Genomic DNA, 20,021 nt, shown 5'->3' with positions numbered 1-20,021 from the left:
ATGCCAAAGAGACCTCTGTACTGCCCCATGTATCTGAGACCTATTCATGACAGCCAGGCTATGGAGTCAACCAACGTGCAGCAAGGGGTGAACTGATACAGGGCAATACAGGACCCATCACGAAACCAAAACGAGACCTGCCAGATGGCCCATGCTGCCTGTGTCTCCACGGGAAGAGAAGTGGGCTGCATGTTGGGTTTCTTTTGACAGTGATTTGGTTGCAGGAGGGAAAGGGCTCCTGTCATTTTGGAAGCCTCTCAGTCTCTAGTTCACATGACAGCACAGAGCATCCATCCATTGTCCTTTGAAGGAAGCTCTGCCCCCTCAACAGGATATGAATGCCAGGGCAGAAATACAAGTTGAGGAAGGAACCAGATCACAGGCTACACAAAGGCAGTGCCTTGTGATGAGGAGTCAGGGTCCTTGTGAGCATTTGCACACCCAGTTATAAGGATCTTGTTGATGATGCTGAGAGAGGACAACTGCAGAGTGTGTTGGGAGTCTTTCAAAATGAATCAAAACCTAATCCTTTAACAATGTGTCTATGCTACATCCACGTGTCTGTAGAAGAAGAATGTAATTAGGCCCTATGATTCAAGAGGTACAAACCTGTCACCACAGTACCCAGGATTCTGAGCAGGAGTATCAGGAGTTGTAGGTCAACCTAGGCGACACAGCAAGACCCTCTCTCAGAAAAAGAAAGCATAAAAGGGATACAGAGACTTGTTGTCAACTTGAGTCCACCTGAAGGACATTGTGCTAAGAAAAATTACCCTCAAAAGAGAGAAATACTGCATATGAGGAGCCTAAAACAAAATTCTCCATTTGTGATAATAGCCGGATGGAGAGATGTTTCTAGGATGTAGACTAGACAGTATGTAGGAGGAAGAGGGCAGAGATCTAATGCCCAGAATGAAGACCCAAGTGTGTCATGGAGAATTAGTGCTGTTCTCACCACAGGGAGAAATGGTGCATTCAGAAGATACACATTCTGACCAATTTGACTATCAAAATATTTATATAGATATAAATCAGGACACCAGAGCATGTGGTTCAAATATACAAAGAAGTTTATTGTAGTAAGAAAACAGTCTCTTTATTCAGAGATATTTGTGCCATATATCTTTTTGTCCAGGTGCCTGTCTTTCTTGATAACAGGTCTGCAGAGCAATCTTGAGCCCAGCTCTCTGAGCATATCCTCAATGGCTGATCTTCACCTGCATACACAAGGCATAAAGTCAGCAGTCATTCAGCTTTCACTATCTAGGACCTTTACTTAGGGACTGTCTTCATGGTTCCGTTCCTTAGGTATTGATTGATGCCACACTCTAAAAGGGGACCCACTGTAAAAGCCCTCAAAGTGCCTGTCAGTGTTCTCTCTGTCTGTCCCTTGCAGCCAGCAGTCTTTCCGATGGAGAAGTGGTGTCCCTGCCTAGGTGACCAAGGGAACAGTAACAACAGCTGCCTCCATACAGTACATGGAGGAGACTTGAACAGCACCTCACACTCACGTGGCTCCTGCCAGGACAGAGAAGCATCACCCTCAGTGAGGTATATCCCTAAGCTGCCTCAGACACTGTTCCCCCCAAACAAGGGGTTAGTACAAGGGCCTGGGTGCTTACCTGGATCAGCAGACATTTTCTCTTTTTTGTCTTAGTCCACCTGCTTGTACGTCTCTGGTTCTGGTCCAGTTTCTCTGTCAATCAGAAGAAGCCTCTTCCATCAAGGAGACCTGAAAACAAGGCATTTTGGTAAGATGACCACATGTTCAGTTGTCTATCACCCTGTAACCAATCACACCTTCCCTGTGGCCTAAGCAAAGGAGCATCACCTCTGTGTCCCTCTTCCATCCAGTGTGTTAGGGCTTGAGTGTCATCTCCTGCTCTAAGCACCATCCAGTTAAAAATGTCTCCTGCTGAATGTAGTCCCGGGAGTCTCATTGGTAGCCCCAGCCTAGAGTCACACAGGCAGCAGAGGCACCAGTCTTTCCCAGCCTGCTGCCTGAAGATCAAAGCTTCAGCAAGAGAAACGTCCCTACAGGATGTCAGAGAGAAAACAGCTGGGATCTTTGTGTGAGATACTGTTGAAAATAATATCTTGGGGTATAGTAAAGTGTGGTCTTGGGGTATACTAGAGTGTGGGCCTAAGGAGGGGTACAAATATGATCCCTTAAAACCCTTTAACTGTCTGAGTTATCTTAGGAGGTGGGAATATAATAGGAGACTATTAGCCACTCAAAGGAACGCCCTCACTGTCAGACCAGGGGTTGCCATTGATTTTCCATCAACAGCTTCTCATCCACGATCATGCATGGAACCAGCTCCATCTCTCAATTCAACTGTCAGACTCTCCAGACTTCACCTTGCTTCCACTCAAAGCACAGCTGGTGGGCCTTACCTTGCACACCATTGGATGCCTTGTGGCAAAGTGTGCACCGTGGCATGTGCTGGCTTCACATGGCTCCCGTGAAGCAGTAGAGCAGAGTGGTGAGTGTTTGGGGTGGGGGTGGAGACAGGAACAAGCTGAGTAAGAGGAGTGTCGAGGCATTTCCAGGAGGGAAATCACATGAAATTTGACATTACATTGATTGGAATGAAAGTCCTCTCTAGTTCAAGCCAACTTCACTTGTGTTAACTGTGCACAAAGTACATTGGGAGAAGCGTGTGTGTGTGTGTGTGTGTGTGTGTGTGTGTGTGTGTGTGTCCCTGTCTGTCCAGACACTGAGTACAAAAGAGTGTATCCATATGACTCAGGTTGCAAAGCCACAAGGAGGTTCACCAATAATAGTGTAGGGAGAGTTGTGAAGGTGTCTGGATCTTGGCGGGGATAGGAAGCAAGCTGTCTAGTAGGCCAGGATGATGCTTTGAGCTGCACCATAACTAATGGACTCACCTGTTCCCATACACTCTACCTTCCCAAATGAGCACAAGATGAACAATCCCTGCAAACTCCTTCCTCTGTGTCTGGCTCCAACCTGGTCAGCAATATTCATCTTGAAGGCATGCAGAATGGTCAGGCCCTCTGGGGTCTTCCTCTGCCTCCAGTACCGCTTGTCTCTTCTAATGGCTCACAGGTACACCTGGAGACAGGAGGCTGGGCTGACAATCTCATTGGGCATGGAAGGTCCTCTGAGCCCTGTTTTCCTAATGATCACAGCACTCTGTAGACCCTTGTTTAAAGGATTTCTAAGTCCCACAGAGGGCTTCACTTTACAGCCACAATTGTGGCACCACCAGCCATCATGATCCTACCTACAAGGGTGAGTCAGGAGGATCATGAGTCTGTCTGTGAGAACTGCCTCCCAGAATCCCTTCTCAGTCCTCAGGTTCCAGGTGATCCGAGAAGGGTGTGGCATGCCCCCTCCTCCCCAGTCTTCCTCTGCAGACACAGGAACACTTTGTTCCTAGTTTCAGCCTGTGATATGCACACAGCTTCCCACCGGCCCACAGCCATCTGCACTTCCTACCTGGCTCTCCCCCGCCTGTGTGCATCCTCAGCACGCTGCTCTCCACTCTTGGGTTTCAGCTTCGGAGGGGTACAGTGCCTCCACCAGCACTTGAAACAGACACAAGAAAGGGGCCTCGTAGGAGAACATGCAGGACTTCTGCTTGGCTGTGCTGGCCCTGAGCAGTCTGGGCCCTCCCCTGATTCCCCCTGAGTGCTGCCCCATTGCTCTCTTCACCCACCCATCTCCTCATCCATGGCCAGCCTCGGGTCACTATCCTCTGCTGTCTGTCTACATCTAGGTCAAGTTTCTCAGGAAGGACATTGCGGGATTTGCTTTCTGGTGTGATGATAACTTATTACCACCAGCCCCCAAAATGGCTATGTTTATAATCTGTTTATTTAAAAACATATCATTTAGTACCGAAAAAAGCGTAGTGGGTAAAGGCACATGACCCCAAGCCTGGGGACCTTAATCTGTTCCTTAGGACCCACGTCGTATAAAGAGAGAACTAACTCCTTCAAGTTTACTTCTACACACATATAGTAAATAAATATTTTTTTCTTTCAAGAAAAGAGCATCATTTAAAAAGAAAGAAAGAGAAAGAAAGAAAGAAAGAAAGAAAGAAAGAAAGAAAGAAAGAAAGAAAGAAAGAAAGAAAGAAAGAAAGAAAGAAAGAAAGAAAGAAAGAAAGAAAGAAAGAAAACGCCTAGATACAGAAGTGCATTGTAGCCTCTCCACCTACCTGTCTCCTCGGCTGCCTCCATGGCTATTTGGGCTCACAGACAGGGTTTGGTTGCTGGCTAGGTGCTCCCTCCTTTCTGTTGGTAGGCAGCAACATAAACATCTCAGGCCTTTCGTTATCTTATTCTGTATGCTCTTCCAAACCCGCTTTCTAAAGGGGGTTCTGGGTGCAGTCTGGCCCTGGCCACTGAGCTGTCCCTGGTGTGTTTCTGGGGAGGACGGGCTGAGGTCTTCCTCTTCTACAATGGGACCCTCATCCTGGGCCTCCTCGCTGGAGAACGGAGGTGATCTATCCTGTGAGGTCTTGTTCTTTGAACCAGCTGTAGCCACACTGTGGGGCTGCCGCCTGAGGTCCTCCTGAGGTGAGCTTTGTGGGAGAGCTCCTGAGGTGACCTCTTTGCACTGAACCTCCTCCACAGAGGGGTGATGAGATAAATCATCCTGTGAGGACGCTGTGTCCTTTGGATTGTTAGGGCCAGCTTTGGACACATCCAGGGATAACTGGCTGAAATAAGCTTCCAGGACTGAAGACACTCTGGTACATATTTCATCGGAGGGGTCAAGAGTGCTCTCTGCATCCCCCCAGCTGATGTTCATGAAGTGATCCTCATGTAGGTGCTGGGAGCAGATTCTGTAAATGGGGGCTGTTCCTTTGTAAGGGCCGTTCAGGGCGGGAGGCACATTGGACCACGTTCTACACTTTTTGTCGTTCTCGGGACACTCAGGTAGAGTGGGCAAAATGGAGGTGGGAAGGGTAGGGACACTAGATCCCCTCTTTATAGTCACTTTTGGTAGCGTGGGACAGCCTACAAGGTTGAAGGTTCCATCGGACTGCTTGGGCTTAAGTAGTTTTATAAAGTTGTTCCTCCAGGTCGACTGCCTAAGAATCAAGTAGGTGGCCATCATCGCATCAAACTTTTTCTCCCGTAAAGCTTCCCTTATCTCTCCTTGCTTGTAACCCATGATGCCCATGACGACCATCACAGTGGGGTCTGCGTAGCTGTCCTCATCGTTCTCTCTAAAGGGATTGGGAGAAACTTCATTGCCATCCTTTAGCCACTGAAAGTCCACAATGTCATCTATTGTTGGTCTTTGTCCATGATTTACAGTTAACAACTTAGCAATAACGTCCCACAGCTCTGGAGACAGCTTGAATTCAGTAGAGTACTTGCCTGCCAAGATCTTCTGCTTTAGTCCTCCAAAGGTATTTCCCTTGAAAGGGAGGCACCCTGTTGACATAAAGTAGAGAACAACACCCAAGCTCCAAACGTCGGTGGCAAGTTCATTGTAGTCTTTTTCTTCAAAGAGTTCTGGGGCGCAATAAGGAAGGGTCCCACAGAAATATGCTAGCTTCTGCTCTGTGGTAAGCTTGGTGCCCAAACCAAAGTCACTGAGTTTTATATTTCCTTTGCCATCCACTAAAATATTTTTGGGCGTTAATGCCCTGTGAGCAATCCCTTTCCTGTGACAATATTGGAGGGCACACACCATCTGTTTAAATAGCTTACGGGACTCCTCCTCTGGTAGGTAGCCCAACTCCGCAATCCTGACCATTAGGTCTCCCCGTGTGGCATGTTCCATGACCATGTAAGTATTATTTTCGGTGTCAATGATGTGCAAAAGTTTAGTAATATTGGGATGGTCTAGAGATTTCATTATTTCAATTCCTGATTTGATGAAGCTGTTCTTTCTGTCTTTGGGAAGAACTTTTACTGCTACCCTTGCCTGGGTGAGAAGATGGCTAGCCAGTTTTACTTCTCCGAATGCCCCTCGCCCAAGGGTTGTTAGGATTTCATACTGTTCGGTTAAAGCCTCTTCGTCAAAGGGCTTGTTCTTGAGGCCTTGAGCTGCTTCGCTAGTCTGCATCTTTGTTGATATAAATGCTCGGTATCAACACCAACTAGTGGGGCAAGATTAAAATTCATTAAAAGCGGGTCTAAGAGGAACACCAAAGGAAAGAGAAGAAATGCTGAAGAGTTCAGAGCAGAAATTGATGAAATGGAAACTAAAATAATACAAAGAACAATGTAGCAAAGACTTGATTATTTTAGGGATAAATAGAACTGTGTGGTTTTAATCGAAATAATAAAAAAAAAAGATTAAGATAGACGTTAATAATATGGGAGACAAAATAAAGTGGTGTTACCAGAGATACAACTGAAATCCAGACATCTAGACAATGACTACGGAATGTTTTTAAAATGTTCCAGTGCATTGGAAAAATCTAGAATAAACCTGGAGACACACATTAGCTACCAAAACTCAACTAAGAAGATATAAAACACCTACACTGAAAGACTGTCAGAGCTAAAGACAGTGGATGACAACACAAACGGTTTTCTGGACAAAGCAGGGCAGTTGCCCATCTGAGATCACAAAATTGTGACCTGCTTAAGCTCACTCCAGACAAAAGTCTCAGCACCAAGAGGGGAGGTGGGACAACAAGTCACAGTCCTGATGAGCTACGGACAACTGATGATTCCAGGAGAAGGGGAACACATTTTAAGGGTGTGGCTCCTCGTAAGTGGATCCGACCACTCTTCAGTGGAAGGTCATATATCCAAGAGTACAAGGACAACAGAAACTGTTCTTGAGGCCAAAACAAAACAAAAAGACACATATGGGTGATAGTAAAGGGAGTATGGAAGATCTGGGAGGAACTGAAGGAAGAGATAAACACATTCAAAATATATTGAATGAAATTCTCAAGGAACTAATTTACATCAGAAAAAAAGCAAAAAATAAAATGAAAGAGTACTTTAAAATAATCTCTTGACAAACAAAATCCAGGATCAGACAAATTCATTGGTGATTTCTATGAGACCTCTAAAGAAGAATTCACACCTGTGGTGATATTTTGTTTGTGATCTAACAAAGCTTGCATGAAGATCAGAGTGTGGAGCTAAACCACTAGTTAGCCAGACAGGCCAGGTGTTGATAGCTCACACCTTTGATCCAGCACCCAGGAGGGAGCAGCAAAGGGATCTCTCTGAGTTCAAGACCACCCTGGAGAACATGAGATTAATCCAGTCTAAAAGAAAAACAGAGCCAGGTGGTGATGGCTCACACCTTTAATCCCAGCCCTAGGAAGGTGGAAACAAAAAGGGATATACCTAGGCAGAGAGAGGAATATAAGGTGGGAGGATACAGGGGCTCATGGCATTCAGTCTGAGGATTCCTCTAGACAGAATCTTGCACCCTTTCAGGCTGAGGATGGCTACAGGTGAGAGGTCTCTCTAATGGCCACCTTCTTTTTCTTACTTATCTTCAGACAAGCTTTGTTAGAGCATATACAAAATATCACCACAAGCACTAATGCTTCTCAAAATATTGCATGAAATGAATAGGGGAAGGATGCTTCCAGACTCATCCTAGGAGCCTGTATTACTCAGGTACCAAAACCAGGTGGATACAGTAACAAGAGAAAGGTATAATCAAGGTCCTTGGTGAACACAGAAGCAACAGTCCTTAGTAAGAGTACTTAAATACTTCACACAAAATTCAATAGCACTTAACAGGACCATACTTCATGATCAAGATGGGCTCACCCAGTCATGTAAGAACTGCAACATATTCCAACTTATTAATAATATTGTTCAGAAACAAAAGGCCACAACGGTATACTCAGCCAGAAAGAGTGAAATTGTCCCTTTTCAGGGAAAAAAAAAAAAAAAAAAAAAAAAACATGGAACTGGAAATCATGGTGTTGTGTATAACAAACCAGTCCCCGAAAAACATTTGTTTTCAAACCTTGAAGCACAGGTTGGGGAGGGGACCTGATAGTAAAAGGAGGTGATTAGGTATGTGAAGGGGACAGAGGAGGAGAACAAGTATATAGAGTAGGTGAACATTATCAAAGTACATTATGTGCAGATACAGAAATGTTAATTGAATTTTTTTTTACTTTTTATGATTATTATTTACTAACAAAAACTTTAAAGGTAAAAAGAGACGAAGAAATTAAGTAGTTTGAAAAAGAATAATGGAAAATAGTTAACAAAGAAAATTTAAAATATGTAAATATTAACTTCTGAAACCAGAAAGATAAATTACAAAATATAAAACGAAAAACTAAAACCAATACACCCAAACATAGCCAGCAAAGTGAAAGAAAAACTCACTCTGTCAAGATTAACAAGTAACCAGCGTCCAAGTCCAAAACGTCAACCAATATCCAGGTCCAAAACTTTCACCAAAGTCCAAGTCCCACAGATCACCACCCAACAGCTCTCTGTACTAGAAGGACAAAACCCAGCCCTAGGCACTGTGTTATATGCCCAGGTATCAGTCATTCCTCACAGTGGCTCATTGTGAGGTCAGAGCAAGCCATGGACCAATGAGGGATGGGCACAATCCTGTCAAAGGACTGTATTAGCTACTCTGCAGTCACTGCTACCAAGTGCCTCACAGAAAGCAACATAAGGAAGGGTCATTTCGGCTCACACTTTGTGAGAACAGGGAAAGCATGGTGGCAAGATTAGTTGGTGTTAGCATGTGGCTGCTTATACTGTACTGGTGATCAATCCACCTCCAACACCAGGATAACAAACTGCTTCCTGGGACTAGACTCCACATCCTAAAGCCAGACCCAAACTTCCCAAGACAACATCACCTGCTGGAGACCACAAGTTCAAACACAAAAGTGTCTACAGGGGACATTTCAAAGGATATCCTAGGAAGGACTGGCTACACTTTAATAATAGTAACAACAGAAATGATCACAAGGATATTACAAGGGCCCCTAAAGCTCATGTTCTATTGGGTATAGACTCTGATATCTATCCATAAGAAAGTGAACCCAGAGGATGTTCCAATGGCCTTTGCATGTAGGATCAAAAATTCTGTGGTATCATCTGGTGTTACAGACCACAACATATCTACTACATTCAAAGTCTCCATTCCTCTCTGTAAAGTTGGTCTGGTGTCAAAAGTCTGGTAGCCCCTCACTGGCATTGTGATACTATAACAAAGTGTTCTGTTTCCCAAGACACCTCAGGACAAGTTATTACCGTCAGTGGTACTGAGGGGAAGAGAGTTTGATCACATCTCTCCCCCAAGAGACTCTCAGATTTCTCATCAGAAACCTAGAATCCCAGGAGACAGTAGGCAGACATCTTCAGGATGTTCACAAAAGAAAAACATCAGCATAGAAAAATCTATTAATATATATTAATACCATCAAAATAGCATATAATTCTAATTTTTGAACAAAATTATAAGGACTTTGAACCACTTTACTTAGATTTTCTGATTTGTAACCTGCCTTTCCTTGTTTGTTTGCCTCTGTATAAAATGTAAGGGCTCCAGAAATGGGTGTTTCCCTTAGAATGTGAGGCAGAATTCAATCAGCTCTCTTTATACGTTGAATTCTATTGTTTTGGGGGTAGTTTCCGTTCATCTCTCCAAATAAATTACTGCAGTCTCATTGCCGAGGTTCACTTTTTGCCCATAATTTGTCTATGTCATCCTTAGTTGAAAGTACTACAATTTCTGCTGGGTCTATTCCTGCTAATTGACAAAGTCTCAATTTTTCTTTTAAAATCAGCTCAGAGATCTTTTCCACATAGGTTTATAATTGTTTACTCTGATTATTTGGTAGAAATATCCATTCCAATATCATATCTTCCCTCTGCATTAAAATTCCTGTAGGAGAATGCTTAGAGGGTAAAAATAACCAACATGCAACCATGCTTTGGATCCATGCAATTCACATGTCCTTCTTGCACTTTCTTTTCCACCAAGGCCAATTCTCTCTCAGCTGCAGCTGATAATTCTTTGGACTATTTAAGTCTTTGTTGCCATTTACGGTTTTGAACAAATTACTCAGTTCATCATTCTTTAGCCCAACGACAGTTCATAGATGGGAAATGTCTCCAAACAATCTTTAAAAGTCATTAAGAGTCTGTAATCAATCTTTCCTAATTTGGACCTTTTGGAATCTAATTTTTTGTAGACCTATTTTATAACCTACATAATTAATAGAATCACTTTTTTTGTATCGTTTCAGGAGCAATTTTTAATCCCTAGCAGGGCAAAATTTTCTTTACTTCTTCAAACATTCTTAGTAAGTTGTCTGAATTTGAATCAGCTAGTAAAATATTGTTCATGTAATAAAAAAAATTATAGATTTAGGAAACTGTTTACATATTACTTCCAATGGCTGTTATACAAAATATTGGCACAGAGTTGGGCTATTTAACATTCCCTTTGGGAGGACCCTCCATTGATATCTCTTAATCGGCTGAGAATTATTATAAGTAGGAACAATGAAAGTAAATCTTTCTCTGTCTTTTTCTTGTAAGGGTATTGAGAAGAAATAGTCTTTTAAATCAATAACTATAAGAGGCCATTGTTTAAGTAATAAAGTTGGTAAAGAAATTCCAGACTATACAGTGCCCAATGGCTGATTTACTTCAATTGCTGTTAGGTCTTTTACCATTCTGCATTTACCAGATTTCTTTTTAATAACAAATACAAGAGAATTGATTCTTCAATATGCTGAGCATTTAACTGCTCTTGTGCCAGTTCTTACAAGGCCTGCAGTTTCTGTTTTTAAAGGCCTTTGCTGAACCCATATAAGCTTATCTGCTAACCATTTTAAAGGCAGAGCTGTTGGTATCTTTGAAAGATCAGCAATTGTGTCCTGTTCTTGTAAAATCTGGATGGCCGGTGATTGATCTTTATTATAATACCTCGTAATATTTCTCTCAGAAACATGCGTTACTTTATAGTTTGTTTCTGAGGTTGGAAGAATGTTAATCTGAGTTTTCCATTGTTGTAATAGGTCACAGCCCCATAAATTCATAGCTACATTAGCTACATATGGCTTTAATTTTCCAATCTGTCCTTCTGGCCCTATACATTCCAGCCATCTTGTGCTCTGTTTCACTTGAGATAATGTTGCAGTCCCTAACAGCTTAACATTTAACTCTTGAGTAGGCCAATTTGGATGCCAAAATTCTGGTGCAATTATTATGACATCAGCACCAGTGTCTATACGGCTTTCCAAGAGAATGCCATTTATTCATATTTTTGGTCTTTGTTCATTTATAGAAGTTTGAAAAAAATGCTTTATTATTTCTCCTGAATTTCCTGTTATCTCTGCTACAGCTGTTCTATCACTCTGAGCAGCCAGGTTTATTCTCATAGGCATTTGGTTATATAAATCTTCTGAGAAGTGGTTTTTTCTATGATGGCAGGAAAAGTCTGAACTTAATTTGCCCTGGAAGCCTGCATGAGGCCCCTCAGGGAGTTTCGCTGCTGCAGAGGCAAAGAATTACCTTGTTTGTCCCTAGTTGATACACATTTGTTGGTCCAATGTTTACCCTTACCACACCTTCTGCATAATCCAGAAGGGAGGCACATTCTATTGCCATTGTTCCTGAAGAAACATTGTTTCTTGAAATGCCCTGTTTACAATCCCTTTTCAGATGACCTTGTTTACTGCAATTAAAACATCTAACACTATTTTTCTTTAAAGGTCTTAATATAACTTCTCCTATCCACATATCATCATGGTCATGAGACTTAATATTAATTGTGTCCTTGATCTAATCCTCCAATGGTGCTGATTGTGCCTTTAACAGCCTGATTATTCTTTGGCATTGCTGCAGTTGCATTCTCAAAGGCCAAAGATTCAGTGATTATCTGTCTAGCTTATGAATTTGGTATCATTCTATTTACTGTCGAAGACAGCCTTTGTAAGAAATCCATGAAGGATTTTCTGTAGCCCTGTATGACTTTTCTAAATGATTCAATTTTCTTCCCTGCTTCCTCAATTCTGTCCCACGAATTCATGGCTGCCATGTGGTATAGAATTAAGATTTGGTTATCATATAAACATTGTCTGTGGATATCACCATAATTGCCTCTCCAAGAAGCTGATCCTGGGAAATTTCCACACCTCTAGTCCTACATTGTTGTTCTATTGTTTTACCTTCCTCTTTAAACCAAGTTCTCCATTGAAATTGTGGACTGGGCTCTAGGACAGCTATAATTAATTCTCTCCAGTCCTGAGAAATAATTCTATTACAAGTTGACCATGAGTTTAACATCTGCTTTACAAATGGAGAATACATACCATAGGATACTATAGCTTCTTTAAATCTCCTCAAATATAACATTTCCACTAGAGTCCAGTTAGCTCATACACCCTTGAGCATTTGGCAGTTCCTATAAGGTTACCAGGTAGATTAATATTTGCTGTCTGGTAACCTGAGGCTGTTTCTCAGTAACCATATAATTCAATGCCAAGATAGATTCACCGTTAATTTCTTCTGTCTAGGTTTGAATTTCTCTGTAATTCATTTTCACAGGTTTTCCTAAACCTTTTATCTTGGCACTCAAATTGACCAAACTTTTAAATGCTAAATTAAAATGATCAAACAAATAATATTCATAAATGATGTTATGTAAATCCCATCAACATTAATTATCCTCTCATTTAATTGTTCCATTTTCAAACTGCTAATGTGTTATCAAACAGAGACCAAATTCTTTCCATTGTACAAATATTTCTCATTTTTTAATGTGGAAAAAAATTCTCTTTTAACTAATATCTTCCTTTAAGATATCTTAATTGACTTACCAAGTCAGTCAAGTGCATAGAACAGAAGTCCAAGGGGATTTCAGAGCCGCTACCTAGTGTTGTACTAGTCTGAAATGGGAATCCAGAGAGAGTCCACCACTCACCAGGAGAGAAAAAGCCAAAGAGACTCCAGCCCGCATGGGGTGGAGATCTGGCCTCGTACAGCTCCAGCCTGAGTCAGGGGCCTGCAAAGCCACAAGCGGCTTTTTTGTAAATCTGTGCCCCACAAGTTGCACGCCAAATGTAAAACAAGTCTTAAAAGGTCTTTATTAAATAAAAAACCCAGAGCCAGACATTGGGGTACAAAGCTGAGAGATCAGAAAATTAGAAAGAAGCCATCCATGTTCTTACCACTTGGAGATCCTCCGCCAAAGAGACCTACTTCCTGTGTACCCAAGCAATTTATGCCTTTCTGTTCTGCCATCTCATTTCCTCTCTGCCCAACTATATCACTTTCTTTCCTTGCCCAGCTTTGTCACTTCCTGTCTGTCTGCACAGACCTCCAGACCTTTACGGTTAACTAGTCTTGGAATTTACGATGTGTGCCACCTTGCCTGGCTGTGTTCCCAGTGAGGCCTTGAACTCACAGAGATCCAGATGGATCTGTGCCTCCCAAGTGATAGGACTAAAGGTGTGTGCTACCACTGCCTGACCTCTATGTATACCATTAGCTGGCTTTTTCCTCTGAACAAACTTTATTGGGGGACACAGATAAAATATTACCACAAAGACTAAAGTCATTCCCTGGAGTTCAATGTGGTGATATGGGAAGCCAGATGAGTCTTTCCTATTAAAAAAAAAAAAGGAGAGAGGTTTAAACCATAGCTCAGTTATAAAATTTCTAGTTCCATCCCATTTCATCACAAAATAACCCTTTGTACATCCCCCTGCAAGGTAAACAGGCTAAACAACATGCAGTCTGTGGGAAGAGATTCTCCTAGAAAACAAATCATCCATTTAAAGACAGCCTCCTCCTCAGGCCAGGGGATTTAAAAACTGCAAGTTTCTAAAGGAAAAAAAAAAAATCAACTTTCTAAAGTCCATGGAAGAGAACCTGCTGGCTTTATTCCTGAAGAGTCGATTAATTAAACTTAAGTCCCCACAAACTCCTCCAAATGCCAGTTCCAAATTAAAGAACATGAATGTTCATTTCTGTTTGACCTCTTTTCACCCGTTTTTAGCACCTGGCAGATTTGTGGAAAGTATCAGTGTGCTGATTGAACAGAAATGGGTATTAACCAGCAGGCAGAGAAGACAGAGCGGTCAAGGACAATCTCGGGCATTTACAGTTTCTAACTTCTCATTTCATCCTGTACTCAGCAAAGCTCCTCTTTTCCACATGTTCATCTTCTACTGTCTCATCCTTTCTAAGAATGTTATACTTTCTATCCTCACCTTGAACAACTTCAACACTTTCTGCCATAGGGGTGTGTTTGGGATAAGAAATTACTTTGAAGTGCTTCTGACAAATGGAGTTTGTTTATAGAATACCACTAAAATGTGCTCATTTCTCTTTTCTAAAGCATGCCAAGATGGTGGGTTGTTCATGGAGCAGACAAAGAGGCCTTAAGTGCCTCCTCTACAGACAGTTTGGAGGACTGTGGCACTCCCAGGGGTTTAGATCGCACAGTTACAGCACTGGCCTTCACCACAGAAACCTCCACAGAGCTCCATTTTCAGAACCCTCCTCCATCTCCAATCACATTCCCTTATTTATGAACATCAAAGTATGCATGAGTTTTTAAAATTATCTTGGGACTGAGATGGCTCATCTGTTAAGAGCTGAGTTTGGTTTCCACAACTGAGCATAACTCCAGCTTCAGAAGATCCAGTGTTCTTTTCTGGCTTCTGGGTGGCACCAATGCTCACATAGACATACCCCCATATACATAACTAAAATAGAATAGCAAATAAATTTTAAAATGATCTTATTCATTTGGTATTTGTTCTCTGCCTCTACCTTGATGCTTAAACTCTAAGGGAGTGGCCTTATTTGTAGACCTAGATAGAATAAGATATGGTACATAAGAGAAGTTTAATAAATCAAGTTGCAGCCTTTGAATACAGGGCTCTCATCCAACTTGTCATCCCATAGACATCACTAGAGCTCCATCTGACTACAAGAGACCACCACCCTTCATGGTATTACTATCCCAATGTTAATATTAACTATTAGTATTTGTATAGTTTTATTTTTCCATAAACTGATGTTTAATAGATTTAATGTACCAAAATACACTGAAGTGTTTTCTATCATTTAAGTAGTTCATATTTTCTAAGTTATACGACCACAATCAATTATTAATATCAAAGATTCCAGGAACATAGAAATATAAAATCATCAGTCATCAGCTCTCAAGGTTAACTGCAAACAATGGCTCTCTGCTTTACAGCCAGGTCCTCCTTCAACAGCCAGGGGTTAACTTTTAACCCTCTTGCCCCTTATACCCAACAACTGCCTGGACCAAAGTTAACTTTTCATAGTTGTTTCTACGTGACTTCCAGCATGCATCCCATGCCTGATGTTTCTATATGACTCCTAGCATGCACTCTGTACCTAATGCCTTCCCCCTTACTATAAAAGGGGGCTCATAACCTCCCTCCAACTGCCACAGCCTTAAAATCCATCGCTGGCTGTGGTCTCAGCTAGCTGATAAGCTTTTGTGCCCTGCAGTGATGTTTTTTTATTTTTTTCCTTTGTTTTTTTTTTTTTCTGGAATAAAATTTGCTTCTGGTTTAATCGATTTTGGTGGTCTGTCCCCCATTATTGTGAGACCCCCAGACCCAACAAACACATTAAATTTATTTAATACTTAATTGGAACTATGAAGAGGGTACCTAATAATTTCCACTTACTCTTGACTATCCAATGTAATGTATATGCTCAGCCTAATCCCTCTGGTGTCCAGGGACAATTTGATATTTACCAAGCCCCCACCCCTGACTGATTTTTGTTTCAGAAGTACTTCATCACAAGCTGCCAAAATCCTTTCTCAGAGTTCCATGGCCAGCTTCACACATCAGGACATGGTGCTATATTCCAGGTTCATGGGGTCCCTGAAAAAAACCACATGGTCAAGCTGAACGAAGTCGAACAATAGAAATAAAGCCGTTGGAAAATCACAGACATCATAAAGAGTGACACCCACACCACGCCATTTGTTACTATCAGCCAGTAGTTACCATCTTACTACTAATGCAGGGACCCTGATGGTGCCTGGCATGGAGTAAGGACTTTGTGATTGGTTACAATCTCTATTCTGGGAGTGAGGCTGAAAAGCCATCATTTCAGCCATGAGATAATACCTAAGCATTACCAAAAAAAAATTTTTTTAATGACATGAGAAGCATGTGAAGCAGAGTGGCTCCGCTCAACATTAGGACCACGTCAGCTTGTCAGTCAGTATGTCCAAACACTCACTGATTTGGGAAGGGGATGCCGGGCGGAGCTAAGGCCCTTGAAGTAAGTGGTATTTCAGTTCAGAGCCTATTTGTTTGCTAGCCACAGTCAGCTCTCTCCTTTCCAGAGATCATTTTAACTGGAGCTAATCTGCAGAAAACTGGGACTAAGGACTTCCAACCTCTTAATATGGCTCACCCCACTTGTAAGCTTAAAAGAAGACAGTGCTTTGCCATTTTTTTTTACCTCCCCCAGGCAAAAAAAAAAAAAAAAAAAAAAAAAAAACACTTTTCCTAACACGGCAGGGCCTCCTCAGTCTCTCATGGATGGCTATCAAGCAGAGTGAGGACGTAAGTTGGAAATCCACGAAAATGTGATGTCTATTTATTTATGCCTAGTGATTGGAGGGTGTTGAGACATGGTTTGGCAGCGTAACTCAGCTGGTCTTCAACTCGTGATTCTCCTGCCTCAGTTTCCCATATGCCGGAACTGCAGGAGCATATCATCATGTCCAGTTAATATTTGTTCACCTGAGTAAAAGCCTGAGTTCTCTGAAAGGGAAAACTTCAGATACCACAATGTTAGTGACTTTTGTTGTTACAAAATACCCAAGAAAAGCACCTTCATTAAAGAAATGTTTACTTTGGCCCACAGTTTGAAGATACAACTCATCAAAGAAGAGGGAGAAGGTATGGCTGCCTGAGCTTAAGGCAGCCAGTCATATTGTGTCCACAGTATGACACATAGAGGAGTCGCACTGAGGGGTACAGAGAGGCGTGAACAGTGGAACTCAGTTCCTGGACCCCCAACCCATGCACTGGTGTTGCTCACAGGGAGAGTGGGTCTTCACACCTCCATTAGCCCAATCTAGAAGCATTCTCACGAGCCTGGAAGTGTGTTTCTGTTGTGACCCATCAAGTTGACACTTAAGTTTCCCTACCACAGATGTGAAGCAGAGAGTCTGAGTCACAAACAGTGGGGAGAAGGCAGCGGTTCCTGGAAATTCAGAACCTCTGGCCATGATCTGGGCAGGGGAGACAACGGGGGCTGCTGGGCTGTATGTCCTGGGATGCAGCTCCACTTTCAACAATGTCAATGAAGACTAAGCATTATGCTCAAAGGAAAAACAACAGAAGAATGGGTTCTTTCTCACATGCTTTTGTCTTCGCCTGGTCAACAAAGCGATCTTAAAGGAACTGAGTGGCATTTGAAAACTTACATGAGGAGGTGACATCATTACAGGCTATGTCTGAGAAAGAGAAGTCACTGTCGTGTCCCAAAAGTTGACCAGGCCCTGTAATGCCAACAGCGCATGCTCCCCAGCAGGACCCCTGGATTTCTACTTGCCAGGCACTCCAACCTCCCTTCAGTGGAGTCCTGTGCTTCCACCAGGCATGGTCTCTGAGCACTGCCGCATCTGCCGTCACCCCCACTTGGGACACACACTCACCATATTAATTCCCAGAGGTCATGGTCCCCAATATCACCATCTCTGAAATCATCCGTGGGCCATGGTCTTCCTTAGATATTTCTGTATTTCTCAAATATGGCATGACAAGGGAACCATGTGCGTGACTGTAGAAATAAAAAATGTATTTGTTCTTCCCGGGTTCTTGTCACAGAACTGTTAAAACCGTGAAAGAATATCGTGAACGGATGAATGTCATTATTATTCATTAGGAGCCTTATTTCGATCATATCTTAAGTTTATTCTCTTGAAGAGACTGAAGTAACATAGGTACCACCTAGCAAACCTCCAGATGGGGTGGGTCACTTGAAAAACAATGGCACAGAGCTGGCGTCACCAGTATGTACCAGGACTGTTCCAAGTAGGATACAGGCAAAGGGATGGGGAGACAAGTCTCCACAGAGGTCACGGGATGACATGACCTGATGAACTTGGAGATGCCGAATGTGTGGAGGTATCGGGAAGGAGGCTACACTGAAAAGACAGAGAGCCTCCAGCTTCCCCAGGTACACACCTCTCCCCCTGCTACTTCTCCATCAGGTTCTCCCTCAACTGTGTCCTTCACAATAAGTCAGTCCACCGAAGTGTTTCCCTAAGTTTTGTGAATCATTCCAGCAAATTATCATTCCTAAACAGGGCAAGGGTGAGTCATGAGAAGCCCTAGTTAAGAAGTGGCCAATCAGAAACACCAGAGCCTCAGACTTAACAAGTGAAGAGAGGGCAGTCTTGTGCGGCTGGGTGCTTTACCTGTGGGATCAACACTAATTCCGTGTGGTGCCAGAACTGACTAAAGTAAAGGATACCCAGCTGGTGTGGAGAGCTGGGGAAGTGTTTGGTGTGGGAAAATAACACACATCTGATTTCAGGTGTGTTGTGCAGTGTGATTACCAGGTAGATATAGTCCCTCGGTGTGCACATGCTACGCTAAAAGAAAGCAAATAAATCTCTCTAACTATGCTATCGTTTGTTTAACAATGGGTTCCATGCAGTTTCTTGTAAAAGAGTTGTCTCCGGATGGTTCAAAATATGAAGCCAATGGCTGACATTGCTACTGTGGAAGCCAGCCTTTGGACCTAGACTGAATCATTGATGTCTCTTCTTAGTCTTGTTTTTTGGTTTGTTTTTATGGTTTTTTTTTTATTTGTTTGTTTGTTTTTGAGACAGAGCCTCACTCTGTGGCCCAAGCTGGCCTAGAGCTCACCACATAGCTCAGGGTGGCTTTGAACTCATGACAACTTTCCTGCTTCTGCCTACCAAGTGCTGAGATTACAGGTGTGAGCACCCGAGCCTGGCTCTCATCTTGCTGCTTAATAAATAAAACGTAGTGTCTGAGCTTCCTCCCTCCAATCTGAGGTGCTGGATATATGCCAGATAACACACACTTTACCATATTCAAAAATCGACAGTGTGTCTTTGTTATCAGCTGTATGGCAGCCACACACCCATAGGTTTCTTTCTTTCTTTCTTTCTTTTTTTTTTTTCTAATTTTTAGTTTATGTTTTCATACAAAGTAATAGTCTCCTTGTAGCATGTTTTTATACATACTTAGCTTGGTTGACCTCCTCCAGTTCTTCTCCTCCCCCCATCCCCCACCCCCCATCTCTGCACTCTCTGTCCCTCCTTAAGCATTTCTACATACATGTTTCACCTTTCCATTTTGTTATTTTACGGACTCTGTTGCCATCTTCACATCCTCCCTTGAAGTCTCCTTTTCCCTTCTCAGTCTCCTTTCAGGTTTCCTGGACAGTATATGCACACACACACACACACACACACACACACACACACACACACGTATATGAAGCTAGATACACATATGAGAGAGTATGTGTAGCTTTTGTCTTTTGGGGTCTGAGTTATCTCACTAGAGATAATCTTTTCCAGTTGCATTCATCTTCTAGCAAATTACGTACTCTTTTTCTTTATTCAGCTTTATCCCAGCTCTCTTCAGCCCTCTCCTTTGGAAGCAGGCTAACACACCTCAGGACCAAACACAGGCACACCCACATTTTTTTTTAACATGGTCTGAATTCAGGCTCTCACGCTCACACAGCAGGTATCTTATTCACTCAGACATCTCCCGACCCCCAAGATTTGAATTGTAGATACAAAAAATGATAAAGGCACACTCACAGCATATACCAGAAGGACAGGTGTTTTCGGGGTCTCTGAGCAGTCTGCACCAACACTTCACACAACAGATGCATGCCCTCTCTCACACACTCCTGTGTTCACACACAACAGACACACTCCCTCTCTCACACTCCTGTGTTCACATACAACAGACACACTCCCTCTCTCACACTCCTGTGTTCACACACAACAGACACACTCCCTCTCTCACACACTCCTGTGTTCACAGAGTCTCTCCGACTTA

At 42.6% G+C, this 20,021-nt stretch overlaps 1 protein-coding gene across 4 annotated transcripts; it reads right to left on the bottom strand.

The window, feature by feature from the left end:
* Window positions 1–1,047: 1,047 nt before the first annotated feature.
* On the bottom strand, window positions 1,048–9,348 carry LOC102925596 (sperm motility kinase X-like). 4 transcript variants are annotated; one of them, XM_076555284.1, is made up of 7 exons: window positions 8,311–9,348; window positions 4,191–6,089; window positions 3,467–3,555; window positions 2,893–3,079; window positions 1,832–2,034; window positions 1,508–1,732; window positions 1,048–1,217 (listed from the first exon to the last, which is right to left on the bottom strand). In XM_076555284.1, exons 2-3 carry the CDS (start codon window positions 6,053–6,055, stop codon window positions 3,522–3,524), a joined length of 1,899 nt encoding a protein of 632 aa, XP_076411399.1. In that variant the 5' UTR covers window positions 6,056–6,089; window positions 8,311–9,348; the 3' UTR covers window positions 1,048–1,217; window positions 1,508–1,732; window positions 1,832–2,034; window positions 2,893–3,079; window positions 3,467–3,521. The 4 variants fall into 4 exon arrangements, with proteins under 4 accessions (XP_076411399.1, XP_042120062.2, XP_076411400.1 ...); XM_042264128.2 differs by having other exon boundaries at window positions 1,623–1,732; XM_076555285.1 differs by having other exon boundaries at window positions 1,663–1,732.
* Between the last annotated feature and the right edge of the window lie 10,673 nt (window positions 9,349–20,021).

This window comes from Peromyscus maniculatus, chromosome 19 (assembly GCF_049852395.1).
Source record: "Peromyscus maniculatus bairdii isolate BWxNUB_F1_BW_parent chromosome 19, HU_Pman_BW_mat_3.1, whole genome shotgun sequence".
Taxonomy (NCBI): domain Eukaryota; kingdom Metazoa; phylum Chordata; class Mammalia; order Rodentia; family Cricetidae; genus Peromyscus; species Peromyscus maniculatus.
This window is presented reverse-complemented; position numbering and strand designations above follow the sequence as displayed.

Bases quoted from the DNA above. Each gene is read 5' to 3' on its own strand.
- LOC102925596 (XM_076555283.1), bottom strand. From the start codon at position 6,055: ATGCAGACTAGCGAAGCAGCTCAAGGCCTCAAGAACAAGCCCTTTGAC. The intron at 3,556-4,190 runs GTAGGTGGAGAG...GTCTGTTTCAAG, and splicing joins GGAGGCAGCCGAGGAGACAG to TGCTGGTGGAGGCACTGTAC.